At 37.3% G+C, this 17,675-nt stretch overlaps 1 protein-coding gene across 1 annotated transcript in view; it reads right to left on the bottom strand.

Moving 5' to 3' along the window:
• LOC145289182 (cilia- and flagella-associated protein 337-like) overlaps window positions 1-16,385 on the bottom strand; it is a 1,233,457-nt gene extending 1,217,072 nt beyond the window's left edge. The window contains exon 1 of the mRNA XM_080136389.1: window positions 15,510-16,385. Coding sequence (XP_079992515.1) covers window positions 15,510-15,604 — 95 coding nt within the window. The 5' untranslated portion in view covers window positions 15,605-16,385. The remainder of the gene's footprint in view (window positions 1-15,509) is intronic.
• Window positions 16,386-17,675: the final 1,290 nt, after the last annotated feature.

Raw genomic sequence — 17,675 nt, forward strand, 5'->3', positions numbered from 1 at the left:
TCCGTTTATATATGATATGTTTTTATATAGACGGATGTGGTTCTCGGTTGATTAACTATGTCTGTGTCAGATATATACCCGAGAATGAAAAGAATATTCTATTGTCACAGCCCTAGTTATAATGCATGGCATCTGTAGAAACAACAAGTAAGTTTAAACATGCACACACTTAAATAAGACGTTCCCTAGCAAACACATGCATAGATGTAAGCTGAACCAGATAAAGGTAGTCTCTCCTCAATCAACCTAAGAAAGGTGCTTCCTATAATTGAAGTGTGGATTGATAGGAAGAAATATATAGCACTGATGAACTCTGGATGTTCCTGGTATCTTGTGACTAGATAAGTGTGATTCCCCTTCCAAGAGTCAACAAGTTCAACGTCTTAGCACTTAATAGTAAAATTATCCACAGCCATGGTGTTGAAACTATCGTATTGGCAATGAGTTAATCCCCATAAAATCAGATGTCTTAGTCGTCAACAGTTAACTATTAGGCTTTGACATGTTATTTGGGCAGAATATTATCAAGATGTTGGGTGGAGTCAGCATCAACTAATCTGGTGAAGCCATCTTCCACAGACCTTTGTGGTTGATCAGAATAAAGGAACTGCATTTTACCACTAAATTTGATGAACAGACATGGACAGCATTATTACTATTATTATTCATCTGATGAACTGGCAAGCAAAATGCCCAACTATGAAGACAGGCAAAACCATCACTCATTAATTATGGGCGAACATGAGTTTCTGTCTGGTGTCATCTGAAATGGTAAGATACAGGAAGCGTCAACAACTTGGAAGCTCTATTCTGTGAGCATGGTTCACCAACTGAAATGAGAGATTTTCTGTTATCTGTGATAAATGAGAAGTTCGACTACAATTTTGCTCATATTATTTGGATTTTTTAGACAACTGTCCTCATCTTGAGTGTTATTTTCACAACATTTCGGTCAAAGGTTACTTTGACCTTCTTCAGGTTTATCTCGTGAAACTTGAGAATCTGCACAGAATTTCAAACAGAACGCTCTATTTCATCCATGGGGACAACATATGTGTTCTGTCAGTCATGTTTGGTTAGACGTTCTAAGTAATTTGCAATTCTATTTGGCATGTCACCAACACCGAGGATTGGACCTTCGATCACCTGAAGAATGTAACTCACAACTGAAATTTACCAAGTACACCATCCACTATGCCACGAGTCTTTATGGACAATTCTAGCCCAAAAGCCCTAACACATGGAAAAACTAAAAAGTCGAGTATGGCTAACCGCCAGTAACCACTGTAAAAGAGTAATAAAAAATGCAAGAGAGCTATATGCTCAATCCGTCAAATCCAAAGTAGCTGAGCAGCGACTTGGTTCCCACCAGTTTTGGCAAATTACAAACAGGATCCTGAACAGATGCATGCGTTTTATCCCAACCACCATCAATGGACCTGAGATCATCTTATCAGCATCAGACAAGGCCAAACTATTTGCCAAGAACTTTGCAGCTAATTCTCCCCTCTGCGACGAAGGTCATCAACTCCTCGTATTTCCTCCTACAACAGACAACACACTATCCAACATACAAATATCTGTGCACGAGGTCGCCAAACTAATCAAGAACCTTGATTCCAGTAAAGCAACTGACCTAGATGGCATCCAATTATAGTGCTGAAAAAGCTTTGATCAGAACTTGCCCCCCATACTTACAAAACTGTTTAAGCGTTGCCTTAAGGAGAAGTGCTTTTCAACACCCTGGAAAACCTCATCAGTATTCCCTGTATTTAAGAATTCAGGTGATAAGTCATCTCCCTCTCAGTACAGACCAATAAGTCTCCTGTGTGTCATGAGTAAGTTGCTGGAATCCACAATAAATAGAGAAGTAGTCAACCACCTCAGCAGAAATAACCTTCTTAGCGACATTCAATATGGTTTCCGCTCTGCTAGATCTACAGCAGATGTACTAACGGTTCTATCACATAGGATTAGCGAATCTCTCGACAAAGGCTTCCTTTCTAGGGCAATTGCTCTCGACATATCAAAGGCCTTCGATAAGGTTTGGCATGAAGGCCTACTTCACAAGATTTCCAGCTACGGTATAACTGGAAATGTTTTCTCTATCATTAAGTCATTTCTCTCAGAGTAGTTGTTGATGGGCAGAAATCAGAGGCCCACAGTATTAATGCTGGAGTCCCTCAGGGGTCCATACTGGGCCCAACTCTCTTCCTGATCTACATCAATGATCTCCCAAAACACATACTAAAATCTTTCGTTGACATCTATGCTGATGACACGACCATCTATGGCAACACATCAAAGGCCGTAAATGATGATGTTCTCTCTGATTCTCTCTCCTCTGATCTTGAGCGCGTGGTACAGGGGAGAAAGAGGTGGCTGGTTACCTTTAATGCATCTAAGACCAAGCTCCTATCTCTACATCATAAACGCTTTGATCCCCATCTAGCATCAATTGAAATGGATGGCTCTTGTCTAAGGGAGGCCCCAGGCTTTGATAAGCTCCTGGGTTTGACCTTTACACCTGATCTTAAATGGAACACATACATCAAGTGTGTGGCCAAGGTCGCTGGGAAAATGGTGGGATCCTTCTACCGCTCCAGAAGATATCTCACTAATGATGCAATTCTCTATCTATATAAGAGCCAAGTACGTCCAAAGATGGAGTACTGCTGCCACATCTGGGCAGGGGCTGCAAAAAACAGCCTTGACAGAGTACAAAATAGAATCTGTGGCTTGGTGGGGATGCCCTTTTCTCTACCCTGTAACCTCTTTCCCACAGAAGAGACGTAGCGAGCCTATCATTGTTCTATCGTTATTTCCATGGCAGGTGTTCGTCTGAGCTCCATTCTCTGGTCCCCCCTCGCCAATCTTTCTCAAAAAACACCCAACTAGCTGAAACCACCGTCAATAATTTTCCCTACTCCCTATCTGTGCTTAAATCAAAACGTAGATACCATAAACAAAGCTTCTTTCTTAGAACTGCACACCTGTGGAACTCTGTTCCGCTTGCCTGTTTCCCTCCTGACTTCAACCTGGATGTCTTCAAGTCCAACACAAATTCCTGATGAACCGCCCCCCCCCTAAGTAATGACACCTTACCAATTCTCCAATACTATTGCTACACTATCCCTTTGATTACTGTACACACAATAACCCTTATCCCTGAGTGGCCATTGGCTTTGATAAGTGGTGAACTCCATGTAAAAAAAAAAAAAACTACATATGGAGGGAAAAAAGAAATTATCTGTTTTTATGGACAGAGAAGAATGGTAGACAACTAGAAAAAAACAATGTTAGATGATTCACAATCATTTAAATTATCAATAATAACCCTCCCTTCTATTCAAATCCTTAATACACCCCTAATCTTTATAAATTAAATACTTGAGAATCCTCTATCGCTTTTTTTTTTTAGTTGCCCATGAATTAGACCTGAATCTGATTTCCCCCAACGTTGAATATTCATCGTTATTTTCGTATTACCCTCTCGTTTTCATTGTGCTGATGAGACGATTATATCGAAATAAACACAATATCACTTTAGACCATCTTCTCTTTTTATATAATGTCAAGCAGGAAGACCTGACATTGTTCGGGATTGAATAATGGTCAACGAATGTTTCACATTTCTATATTTTTATTGTCATCGTAATCGGTGAAATCGACCATTTTTCAATCAAACTGATTGATTGCCTGCTCTAGTTGTGCACCAGGAGGAAGCTTCATATGCCTTTCTGTAGAGACTTAGTCCACAATATATTGTAGTCTACATTGAACTGTAGAGAAACTACTGTTGATTTTATAAAATTATATATATATAATGGCTTGCATTAAAGTTTTAAAATGCAAAAGTATCATGTTTACATTGCGTTCTAATGCACCCATTATATCAAAGAACTTACTGCTGATGTTACCTTAGGCCTTTTGACTTGTGCGATAATAACACTTCTCAAATGCACTTGTGATTTTAGACTGTATAAGGTGTTAAATTTGGTTAAAATCACTTCAGATTATTTCGATTATTGATTATCGATACTTATTGAAAACATTCCAATACAAAATCTATCTAAGAACACTGTCAGGCACATAAAGTACTTTTGTGTGAAATTTCATAAAAATCGACCCAGCCGTTTTCAAATCCATAAGGGAACGAATACACACACACACACACACACACACACACACACACACACACACACACACACACACACACACACACACACAGAAAAGTTCCTTTTATATAATAGATAGATAGATAGATACATAGAGATATTCTTACAATATATATATATATATATATAAAGTTGAAAATGTTTCAGCCAGTAGAAACATCTTGAAATTCAGAAACATATAATTTTGCTTTGTGCACCTCAGATAATGTTATCACGAAGAGGTGCCATTAGAGCATAAAAAGATTGCTGAAAAGAAACGCTTTTCAGTGATGAGATGATCTACTGGTATAATGCCACTTCAAAAGACACTGCATCACGGCTGACTGCTCCTGCCAATCTGATCCATCGCTACAAAAATTTAAAAAGTTACTACATTGGAAACTGTGTCTGAATTATCATATTTTCCATTTATAATTGTGTAACACCAAAGAAAAGCAGCATCAGACCATTAGGGTCGATGTGACGCTTTTATTTAACGTTAATATTTTATCCCGGGCAATATCGGGTAATCGAAAGATAGATGTTAAGATTTTATTCTGGGCAACACTGGTTAACTAAAAGATAAATATTAATATCTTGTGCCGGGCACTACCAGAGAACCTTGCTGGCTTCAATTCTGCCAAAGTATTTTTTTTTCTCTCTATTTTCTTTAAAGCGAAACAATAATAATGATCTAGTCAAAATGGACAGAATGATAATTTCAAAAAACATACGTTTTGTTTTCAAGTCGAGCGATGGTGACAAATTCCGATACAGTCATATCCAGTGCAAAAAGGGAAATATTTTTTTCCTTTGATAAAACTGAGGATAAGAGAAATGAATCCAAAATATTAATTGAACCCGAGTTCAGAATGTTGAACCGAGGTCGATTTCGGTGCAACGATGGTGACAAATTCAAGGACACTGCATTTGTTGGCGTCACAGAATATATTTGTGACAAGATCAAAACAAAGATAAATAATTTCTTTGGAGCTAAAATTTCACACACGCATTTGTCGGCTTCAAAGAATGTTTTTTTCGAATCAAATATTAAATGATTTGGTGTGACTCTGATAAAACCATTTGAACCCAAAATGACCTTCCTAGTGTTTTCATTCTCAAGCCGAATCGCATATTTGAAATTTAGATCAAGAGATTTTTTTTGCCACCCGACAATTTTCAATAACATATTTTGTCGAGATGTTAACAGAATAATAAATCGTTCATTTCCTTTGATAATGACAAGTGTCACATCTAAGGGCAGAATTCACGAAGCATTTTTTTTGCTGGACGCAGTTTTCTTACCAACGCGGTTATCGCGTATTACGCAGTTTCCGAATTATCCAATGAGAGAAAACTGGTTATTTTCCATCGGGCGTTTTTGATTGGTCGGAGAGGAGTTAGAATTATTCTTGGATTGTGGGAGGTGGCCAATTTTTGTCATCAGTCAAATTATCCAATGAGAGAGAATCAGACGATTTGGTTATTGAGCATTCTGATTGGTCGGGAAGGAATTGGTAATTGTCGCCCCGCCCAGCGCTCTACTATATAAAGACCAAGAAAGTCAGAATTAAAACAGATACAGATACAGATTTAGAAGCAGAAGCGAGAGTCTGGGAACTCGGAGATAAACAGAGCAAGTCCGAGAGTCCAGCCACCTCATCTCTCCTCTCCTCTCTCTCTCCCCCCCCCTCGCCTATTGCCCGATAACTAAAAAGGGTTAAGTTAATAGACTTGTGAATTCCAGCAAGTGGAAGCCCCACTTAGAAGTTTAAATGCTTGCTTACAAATTCATACTCCAAACTGTACATGTGTTTGTATATATTTCTTTTATGGTTTTCTTTTAATACATTCTATATAACCCAATCTCCGGAGTCTTTGTTATTCAAAATTCTTTGATGTGCTGATGTTTTCATTATTATTTTTTTTAATTGTGAAACTGCTTCCGTCAACGAGCACCCGGTATCTCCGAAGACGAAATCTCTAGACGATCACAGAAGATCTGGCCTTGTGGACATTGCAGCAAAGACGATTCCACCAACGCACTGAAGAAGGGCTTACTGGATGACGCGACATACCGGCGCGGTTTCATAATTGCATCTTTTGAAAATGATATTTGCTTCTTGTTGTAATTTTCATGCTTCTTAAATTTATTCTACTACTAGCAGAGAGATGCGACGTTGCCCGGGATTGAATGAAGATCAACGAATGTTCCACACCATACTTCTATTGTCATCAAAATCAGTGAAATTGTCCATTTTTCAATCAAATCGATTGATTGCCTACTCTAGTTGGGGACTCACCATGGTTCATCAGGAGTAAACTTCACATGCCCTCCCACAGTGACTTAGTCCATAATACATTGTAGCCTATGTTGTTGCAATGTAGAGAATCTACTGTTGATTTTATTAAATTATTTTTTACATAATGGCTTGAATTAAAGCTTAAAATGCAAAAGTCAAGTATCATGATTCAATTGTGTTCTAAACAGAAACATTCATTTTGTAGTGCCCTGTCTTATCAAAGAACCTGCTGTTGATTTTATACACAATCTCCTTCTGCTTGTGAGGTGATAAAACTTCTCAAAATGTACTTGTGATATTAGGCCTTATAAGGTGTTATCTTTGTACAAAATCGGACTGTTCTTTCTTTAATCGGATTTTTCGATTATCAATTAACGATTTTAGATACTAAACAGATGCATTTCAATACAAAACCTATCTAAGAACACTTCCGGGCATATAAAGTATATTTGTGTTAAATTTCATACAAATCAGTTCAGCCGTTTTAGAGTCCATAGGGAACACACACACACACACATACACATACACAAAGTGTCTTTTTATATATAAGTAGAGATGCTCCTACAGTCATGTACTGTACCTTTTTTTTATCAGCTATGAGCCAAAGCAGGAGGTAATGTAGCAATTATATGATTAAAATCGAGATATTTTATACATGTTTGATAAAGGCAGTTTACAAAGATAGGTAAACCTAAAATGTTTATTTATATTTTGAGAGTCCTGTGAGAAATTCTGCAAAAATAAGTAGGCTCCTCATTGGTTGGTTTGACCGCCCACGATTTTGTTTGAACCTATCAGATTGACTGTTGTTATTAACTGCTGAGTTGTATTTTTGGCACTATTTTTATGTTTCAGGCTGCAGCAGTTTTCATAAAGACAGCAAGTTGAATGGACGTGGAAACTCACCTCTTTATTTGAGGCATGGAGCCTCAAATCCTTTTGTCTCTTTCAGATGTTTTAATGCCCTGACGTAAGACAAAATGTTATTATCATTTGCAAACACCAATGCCCTTATGTCGGATAAAATATTATATTCTTCGCACATTTTTATGCTCTACGATTTGATTGACTTTCATCATTACTTATAGAACATCTCTCTGAGACGATTTTAAGGTCTACATTTTGATCTGCCCCTTGCCCCCCATTCGGACGGCTATTTACAGTGAACTCCATGATGACTACCGAACTCGCTGCATTCATCCTTGGAATGCATCACTTAACTCATCAACTTGTTGCAACTATTCTTCGAACAGTATAGAGACTTGAATCCTGCAAACGTGAAGAAAAATCATGAACTACTACTCTTACGGGTGTTACCAGGTCTGATCAGCAGAAAGCTAAAGATGGCACTTTTTTGCAATTTGGATCTTTTTACTTTGATAAAATTTACGTTGAAGTTTAAAAGTTAGCCTGTTGTAATTTCTGATTGCTTTCTTTCATTCTGCCAAGCGTAAAACCGAGGTCGGATAATATCGTTATCTGAAATATCGATTAAAAGTCAATAATAAGTGTTAATGTTCATTTGTTTTCACTGCAGAAAGTTCAGTGAGAAATGTTAGGATTATTCAAATGAATAAGTTTATACATTCGTTTTTTATGAACAGACGACAATGTGAAATAATTAATGAGTTGTGTGTGTATATGGTGTTAGTGTCTGCGAGCATATGTGTATTACTCTGTGTGTGCGTGTGTGTGTAGAAATGTCTGTTGTAAAGCAAATGTTAGCATGATGTAAAGGTGGAATTGAACCCAAGACGCTCAGTTACAAGACTGGAGTGGTCTTGGCGTCACACCCCCATAGAAGTAGACTCATCCGCGTGTATGAGAGGTGAGAGAGGACTACTTAAACAAGATATTCATGGCAATGAGTGTGCTTTCAAATATACGTCATCTTACCGACACTTTACATGGCGTCGCTGATATAGGAAACCTGCTTCAAACAACGTTGGAATATGGACGAACAAACACTGCAGACATTACTTCAATGGATCCTAGAGCTACAGCAAGAAAACATCGCCCTGCGAAGAGACAGAGGACAGCCATGCAAGTCACTTACAAGGAGACCAGACAGACATACCATAGAACTGGACTCAAGTGATAGTGACTGGGCGATATTCATTGACTCCTAGAATAGATACAAGGAGATGTGTGGGTTGGCGGAGTCAACAGCATTAAGAAACAAACTAAAAACTGCCTTTGCCCCAAAAGTACACAGGCTGTTGTTCAACATGGTAGAAACAGCTGTTACAGCACATAAAGCTTGTAGCCGTCAGAAGCCTACAAAAAGAAGTGTACCAGCAAGAATTCCACTCTATAAGGCAGAAGGAGGGGAAATCGATTATGGACTTCGTGGCCAGACTTCGATCAGTCACAAAATTCTGCGACTTTTCAGCAACTTGTCCGAACAGAATAGGATGTGGTCGGAAAGTCAGCTACTCCAACGATATGATAACAGGATAAATGGTGGCAGGGTTGGCAAACCTGGAGCATCAAAGCAAGGTACTGTTTTAGGCTGCGACACAACGCTGGAAGAAAAATTCAACAGGCTTATCAGCTTAGAGACCAAAGACAAATCTACCCTCCATCTCCACAGTAGTGTATATCCTACTACAATGAGCATAAAGAGGTCGGACCGCAGGCAGTGGCCTTGGGAGACCAGACCGTATCAACTCTGAGAGACACTGAATCCTTGACCAGACATTAAAAAAGGTTTGCCGAAAACCAAAGCAGGGGTCCAGCAACAGATCTACAGCGGGAGTGGTCGGAGCAGAATTCAGAACTCTCACCACCTTAAGACACATAAAGGGTCTTAACCAGATGATTTGTCAAGATGGACAAATAAAAAGGAGATGTGAAGCCAACCTGACAAAACCAAAGGCCGTGCCGCACTTTATTTGGAATAAAAATAAGTTCCGAAGAGGTACCAACCTTGACAGTAGAGATAACTCTAATTTCAGAGGCCCATGTGGAATTCAAATGCATCTCTATTGGACCAGCTGGCCTCCACACTCACCGGATTTATGCGATTGCAAACACTGAGGCACAGACATGCTCTCACGGACCAGAAATCCAAAAAATTTTGAAGTTTACAAACAAATATCTAATACCGACCAGTCACCAAATTCGGGGAATCACAGAAAACCTACTAAACATAAAAGGCGTGATATTTGCTAAAATCAGAGTAGGATTTTGGGAAACATATCAGATTATATATATATAAAAATTATATATGCATCAAAAAATACATCAGATTTCTGCCTGTCCAAGTCAGCCTGAAAAGACCTTGGTTTGGTACCAGAGAACTTTTTAGATCCAACTTCAAAGCAGAATGTGGCAACTATCGATAGCGGAAAGGAACCATGTGGGTGCCCACAAAGAACTAATGTCCCACCTAAGCCAGACAATATTCCTTTTGCCCCTATGGAAGAAAACAGACCCTGATTGGAACGATGGATGAAGGAGCATTTTGAGTCCAGTAAATTCGATGTATGCCTACATCAACGACTGCAGGCGATGAAAGGAAAACCCATGGACATCACGTTTATCCCCAGGGCCAAACCCTCAGCTGTTCACACCCCAATCTCGGTCCCACACCATTGGAAAAAAAGAGTCAAGGAGGACCTTAACCAAGACGTGGCATTGGGCATAATAGAACCTGTACCAGTGGGTACACCTACAACATGGTGCTCCAGATGGTAGTTGCACCAAAAAAGGACGAATTGCTGCTACCCTACAAGAAACCGTCTCCTTTCAATCAGGCATCGCTGGTGCCTACAAAAACTAGAAAAACCGTCTTGGATGCATGAAATGACTATCATAGCCTAACCCTCTCCCCATCGACAAGAGATGCAACTACCTTCATCATGGAATGGGGTAGATACCATTATCTTCAGGCACCACAAGGAATTCAAGCATCAAGAGATGCATATACACGCAGGTTCGACAATATCACTGTAGATATGCCCAGGAAAACAAGTTGTATAAACAACACAATACTATAGGACAACTCTATTGAAACATCATTTTCGCATACTATGAAGTACATAAATAACTGCAGCAAAATGGTATCATATTCAACTCCCAGAAATTTCATTTCACAGAAGAAGAGGTGGGATTTGCCGGGTTCTTGATAACGGAAGATGGGATAAAACTCATAAAAAAAAATGACTGAAGCAATACAGAATTTTCCGATACCAAAAAATATAACTGACATAAGATCCTGGGGTTTGGAATGGTAAACCAGGTAGCCTATGCTTTTTCTCAGGCTGAAGAAATGGCCCTGTTCCGGGAGCTGCTGAAGACAAAAAATTGAAAGTTCTACTGGGACAGCATCCTCAATCGAATCTTCGAAGAGTTGAAAAGAAGGATCACAGAAGAGACCAAGAACAGTGTAAGAACCTTCGAAGTGAACAGACCAACTTGTTTGTCGACAGACTTCAGTAGGACAGGCTTGGAGTATTTTCTTTTCCAGAAGCACTGCAACTGTGCCATTGAAGCTGGACCGAAGTGTGGTGAGGATCACTGGTGATTAGTCCTGGCCAGCTCCCGATTTACTAATGACACAGAGTCCAGATACACACCAGTCTACGGACTGGAAGCATGCTGTATGTTCGTTTTGGGATATCCAAAGCTGTTAGTCATTGTGGACCATAAGCCCTTGGTGAAGATCTTTTCAGACAAAGCTCTGGAGGATATAAAGAACCCAAGACTGTTCAACTTCAAAGAACGGTCCTTGATGTACAAATTTTGAATAAAGTATCTCCCTGGCAAACTCAATGTGGCACGAGACTGTACACCGAGATACCCAGTAACGTTAAGCTAGGAGGAAGCAAATGAAAAGGACATCGCACAAACCATGGATAGTGCCATAAGAGCGTCATTTAACACCACCTTGAGCAGGACTCCAAATTAAGGGCAATAACATGGGGCAGGATTGTGGCTACAGCTGCTACTGACGAGAAATATCGTACCCTCGCCGAATTCATGCAAAATAGTTTCCCTAAATCTCGGCATAAACTGCTGGAGACAATCTGCCGGTTTTGGCATAAGAAAGAGGAATTATATTGCTTGGAAGGGGTGACGATAATGGAAAATAAATTCTCATACCCAGAAAACTACGTGCGGAGGTACTGGAATCGCTCCATTCAGTGCATTAAGGCATCAATTGAATGTTGGCAAATGCCAGATAATGGCTGTTTTGGCCAGGACTGGACACGAGCATTGGTCAGACCCAGGCCCAGTGCAAAGTATGCAATGTAATTGCCCTGTCACAACCCAGAGAACCCATAATGCCACCCTCAAACCCCAAGTTCCGATTTCAGAAGACTGTGATGGACTTTTCGATTTACAAGAGAACTTCCCAGTATATGCAGATAGATACATCGGATGGGTAGAAGTCACTCTGATGTTGTCCGGGAATGCCAAGGCCACATGTGACACTCTATGAAACTGGTTCTGCACGTACGGCATCCCGGAGAAACTGTCAACCAATGCCGAACCACCGTTTGACTCCAGTGAATATAACTGGTGTCTAAATAACTGAGGCATAAGGAAAAGAAAATCATCGGCATATTACCCTCAAAGCAACGGAGGAGCAGAATTGGCCGTTAAAACAACTAAAAGAATACTTATTGATAGCATGGACAGTTGCGGTCGCCAATGCCATGACCAGGTAGCTAGGTCCCTACTGACTCATTGTAACACTCCGTTACAAGATCTACATATATCCCCAGCAATGATGCTCTATGGTCGCGTGATAAAGGACCATCCCAATGCTCCTGGACCGATATCGAATCCATAAACACTAGAGAGAAATCAGTCAGTATAGGGAAACAGCGATGACAAAATATACTTGTGGAATGAAAGGGAATACAATATAAAAAGTCACACGCTTCAGGAACCGAAAATCGGGGAAACTGTGCAGGTCCAAAACCAAGTTGGTCTACACCCGTGCTGATGGGCAAAGACGGGAAGGGTGGTGGATGGAAATGCTGGGTAACCGGCAGTATAATGTACGCATTGATGGAAGTAACCAGGTAACCCATCGCAATCGCAGATTCCTCCAAAGATTAAACCCAGTGGTAGATACCCCTTGTCACTCGATACCTGAGGAGCCCCCAGGAATGTTGGATATCATAGACAACCCAACAGGGCCTGAAATACCAGGAAAATGGTCCACCACAGATATGGACCAACACCAGCCCAAAACATCCGACACTCTGTCAGAACAGATGGAGGTGGATTACACAGCATCCTCTGGGATGATGGAGGTTGAGGAAGACCAACCGGTGTGTCGTAGCAGAAAGGTGATGCGACCACCCAGGAACCTATCCCTACAGACATAGGGCATGTCGCACGACTACTCCAGAGCCTCAAAACATTGGATCACAATGCGAGTATCTTGTGACCTTGGAAGGGGGAGGGTGTTTAGAGGTGGGATCGAACCCAAGACACCCAATTACAAGATCGGAGTGGTCTTGGCATCACACCCCCATAGTAGTAGACTCGCCCGCTTGCATGAGAGGCGAGAGCGGGCTACTTAAACAAGACATTCACGGCAACGAGTGTGTTTTCAAATATACGTCGTCTTGCCGACACTTTACACATTTTTGTGAAAATCTGGCTTTTATGCATTCAGGGTGGATTAAATGGCAAATTAGATAAATTCAGAGAAAAGCATTTGATTGGCTTCAAATGTTGTTTTTTTTTAATTCAGACAAATGCTGCATCAAGCCATATGTGCAGAAAAGAGGTTAAACAGTTTCATTTTGGACACTGAAGAGTAAAACTATCTCAACAAATGACGTAGACTCAAACCATGTTTTGAGTACACGCATCTATTGATGCAACACATTTTTTTCTACATAAATCTTTCTGTCACGCTGATGAAATTGCATGAATAAACTTGACATATTTTAATGAAGTTTTGTCAGAACCAAATTCCGGTAGCTCATTTTTCTTCCTATCAAACAAAGCCTACAGGATGTAGGTGCCCGGAAAACTCGTCCCGGGAAAACTTGTCTCCGGAAAACCCGTACCTGGAAAACTCGTACCCGGAAAACTTGTACCCGGAAAACTCGTACCCCCCCCCTTTTTACTAGGTAAGAAAACTGGTCCCTTATTGAATAAATATCGATTGAAAACACATTTTATTACCGTTCTTGAAGGAGATATTGTTTTTAAATGAGACCCCCATGATGCACCCCCATAATATTTTTAAAAATTATTTTTAACTCTTGCTTAAAAAAAATAAACTTGACCACGGAGTCAAGATACGAAAAATAAAACCAAATATTTATTTTAAAAAATACTCTAGTTTTAACACTTTTTGTGTCGTTACGAAACAAAAATAAAGAAAGAAAACACGTATTATCAAAGAAAGCAATTATTTTATTTAGAAGAATTAATTCAGTTTAAATAATTCTTGAAAAAGAAGACACGGTCTTATGTAATTTTGGTACCGCGCTGAAATAATAACGTTATTATTTCGAAAGCCATACTTAACATGGGGAGGGGAGGGTATCGTTAAAAGTCATTTCGGGGGCACTTGTGCAGTACTTAAAAATATACAAATTTATTTTCTTTTGGAGGTGGGGGAGGATCGTTTTAAAACTATATCTACCTCAGTATTTTCTTTAATTTTCGGACATTTTTTTGTTAAAAATTATTTACTAAGTAATGTCGAGTCTGACATTACTTGTTATTTCTTTTTAATTAAATAAACTCTTTAAAATAAGTTAAACACCAAAAACTTACAAAGCTAGGTAGAAAATGAAAACTTAGAAAAATCAATTTAATTTTTTTAAAACAATAAACATGTAAAAATATTTAAAAAAAAAATATTATGAGATGTGCATTATTACCTAAAAATATACAAATTTATTTTCTTTTAGAGGGGGGGGGGCTCGTTTTAAAACTATACCTACCTTAATATTTTCTTTAATTTTCTATTTTTGAGCAATTATCCTCCTAAGACGTGACGTAATCCTCCTATGTCGGACATTTTTTGTTCATAAGTAACACTCGACATTCCTTTTTTTTCTTTTTTTTTTAACTAAATTAAACTCTTTAAAATAAGTTGAAAGACCAAAAACTTTCAAAGCTAGGTAGAAAACGAAAACTTAGAAAAATTAATTTAATTTATTTAAAACAACAGTAAACAAATAAAAATATATTTTTAAATATTATGGGATGTGTATTCTCTTTTAAAGACAATATCTTCTTTTAGAACGGTCATAAAATGTGTTTTCAATCGATATTTATTTAATAATGGACTAGTTTTCCTACCTAGCAAAAGGGGACGAGTTTTCCGGGTACGAGTTTTCCGGGGACGAGTTTTCCTAAATTCGGATGAATATCTACGTAACAACTTTTGTACTTGTTTTTGAGGACAACTTTTTTTTTTTTCCTAAATTTTTGAAGATTTTTGCTCAGAACAGGAGACAATTCAAGAAGTTCTCAAAGAATTTCTCCGAAAATGTTGAAGTTTCGCATAATTTTTCGTAAACGACAAAACAAACACACAAACGTAAAACAAAAACACAAAACATTCATTATCTGAACATTTATTTAATTAAAATATTTTTTTATATTTTATAAAATAATTGGAATTTCGAAATAAATTACAGGCATTCAAAAAGCATTCTAAAAATGAATGACTTTTTTTTCAAATAACATTGTTCATTGAACAATCTGATTGTCAATCTCTCTAAGAAAAGAAAATTTGAAAATAAAAGTCGTCATTATATGAAAATATGATTTAAAAAACGAACTTATTTTTACGAAATAAACTTTCGTAAAAAATAAAAGAATAAACAATAAAAATTTTGCAAATAAGTTTTAACAGTTATTTTTAAAAAATTTAAAATAAAAAACAAAAAAAACTCTGGAATTGTCTGACATTGTTTGGAAATAAAAAAAAATTGTCCTCTCAACATTAATTATACAACGGAATAAGAGAATACTAGAATACCGGAATAACAAACGAACAGTGGCAAAAAGTCATTTCCGGTTAACACCTGAGACAAAATAAAATAAATAAAAATCTTACCTTTGTTGCTCTGTTTGTTGATATTTCTGGAGAAGAACCTTTCCAGTTTCAGCCCCAACCACAGTAACGGCCGGCAGTGTTAATCCCTCGGACATGACTCCTTGGTATAAACAAATCGACTTTTTAACAGCTGGATGCGAGGATTTGATAGAAGTTCAAGAAATAATTAGCTGTTTTATTAATCAAAGTATTGATTTTCTATCCGTAGTAGTCTAATTTTCTTCTTTCATTATTAAAGCTTAATTATCACTATACAACTGCTATAAAAAAATATACATATAAACTAAAATATCATATAATATATTTTAGATAGAGATAAAATAAATAATTAAATTATTTAAAAAAAAACTAAAAATTAAAAACAGTAGAATGTTTAGAACTTAAAAAATCTTTTTACTAAAAAACAAAAAAGAAAATTTCCCGTAACAATCATGTGAGAAAAGCATATCGAATATACAAATAAAAAAAAAATCAGTAAAAATAATACTACAAGAATGTCCCCTATTTACGTTTGCAACTAGTATAAGTTGTAGCCCAAATTTGATTACAATTCACTTTACTTTACTGCAGATTAAAAATCTATTTCATGCATTTCACGCGTCTGGTTCGTTGCTAAGTCAATCTAATTAAACCAATCAGCTTTCAGCTCTTTTGGGCGTTGCTAGGAAACGGCAGTAAACGTTCAAAGTTGCCGCTGTAACGAAGAGAAGTTTTAAAGATTCGATTTGATTGGTCCAAATTGTTTGGACTCCGGATGCTTTTAAACAAGAGCAAAGGCTAATTGCGAAGAAAAAATCTTTCTAAACAGTGACAATTTTAATTTTTATCGCACTCCAGTATGGCTGTAATATTTCATAGGAGGCGAAGAAAACCTTGGCACATTCCGACTCTATTCGTTAGGGAGTCCGAAAGTAACCTTCGTAATAGTGGGCCCAATCAGCTGAAAATGACGTCACACATGAGGTCAGACCAAGTAACATTTGTCAAGCAATCAAACTGTCGATAATGAATGAGAGCTTTTTACAAAAACATTAAAACAAACTTGCATTGAAAAAGAGAAAAAAAATTAAAATGTACAATGAAACAGAACTTATTGAATATTAATTTTTAAAAAATAATAAAGAAAAATGAGAATGAATTAAAAAAAGAAAAGGTTGTGTTGTTTCTGCCAAACAACATTCTGTAAATAAATATATTGTTCATGGATTTAAAAGACTAAAATGTGTTTATTATTTACTTTTAAAAAATTGTATTTAAAAAAGAAAAGAAACACTATTCGATTTATACATAAACTGAACATTCAATATAAATTAAAAATAAAACAAGAATTTTGTATGTAAAATTATGTGTTTAAAGCAATAGATAATCAAATCCTGCAGAAACTAAACTTACGTCTCGGTCAACGCTTGTTTGAATGAGTTATTGTTCGGTTTTGTCCTAGAAAGCCATCCTTCTTCTGGATGCCAATCGTCTGAGGCGCCCCTATCAATTAATAAGAATAGTTTGTACCCTACCCTCAGTGGAGCTAGAACCCTTCAGAGTCGTGTAACTCCCCCTTTAAACTGACTTCGTAGGTGAGCAGATTAAAGTTCAAAATGATTCTTTTTGGTAAGCGGTATCAGAATTTTTGTAGGAATTTTTGACACCCCTAACACGAAACTGCGAATACAATATAAAAATCTCGTAATTTCTCTGTTAAAAGTGGGTTATTTATTTTCTTTATGGATTATACTTCCAAAATAAACTATTACAGTTGTTTTAAAAGTAATAAAAATATTTTTTTTTTTTTTTAAACAGTAATGAATTTTCCGAACTCAATATTTTTAAATTTTTAAACTCAATATTTTTAAATTTTAAAATTTTAAAAATCTATCAAAATTTTTCTATTGATTCTATTTTTACGATATTTTCAGGGTCAATGTGAAATTTTATGTTCTTTCCAATAAACCGAATATAATATTTTAGACAAACGTTTTTTTTTTTTTATTCACGGTTCCCCCCCCCCAGTGTCTATTACAAAGAAAATACTTAATTTCGTCTCGGATAAGTACATAATTATTTACTCACAAATTGAAGAGAAAAGGTCAATACATAATATATTCAAATTTAAAAAAAAACGGACATCGTGTTCTTGTAGAATTTTACCTGTAAAGTTTGAAGTTTAAA

Source organism: Euprymna scolopes, chromosome 2, assembly GCF_053919585.1.
Source record: "Euprymna scolopes isolate OS-2025 chromosome 2, ASM5391958v1, whole genome shotgun sequence".
Classification (NCBI taxonomy): Eukaryota; Metazoa; Mollusca; class Cephalopoda; order Sepiida; family Sepiolidae; genus Euprymna; species Euprymna scolopes.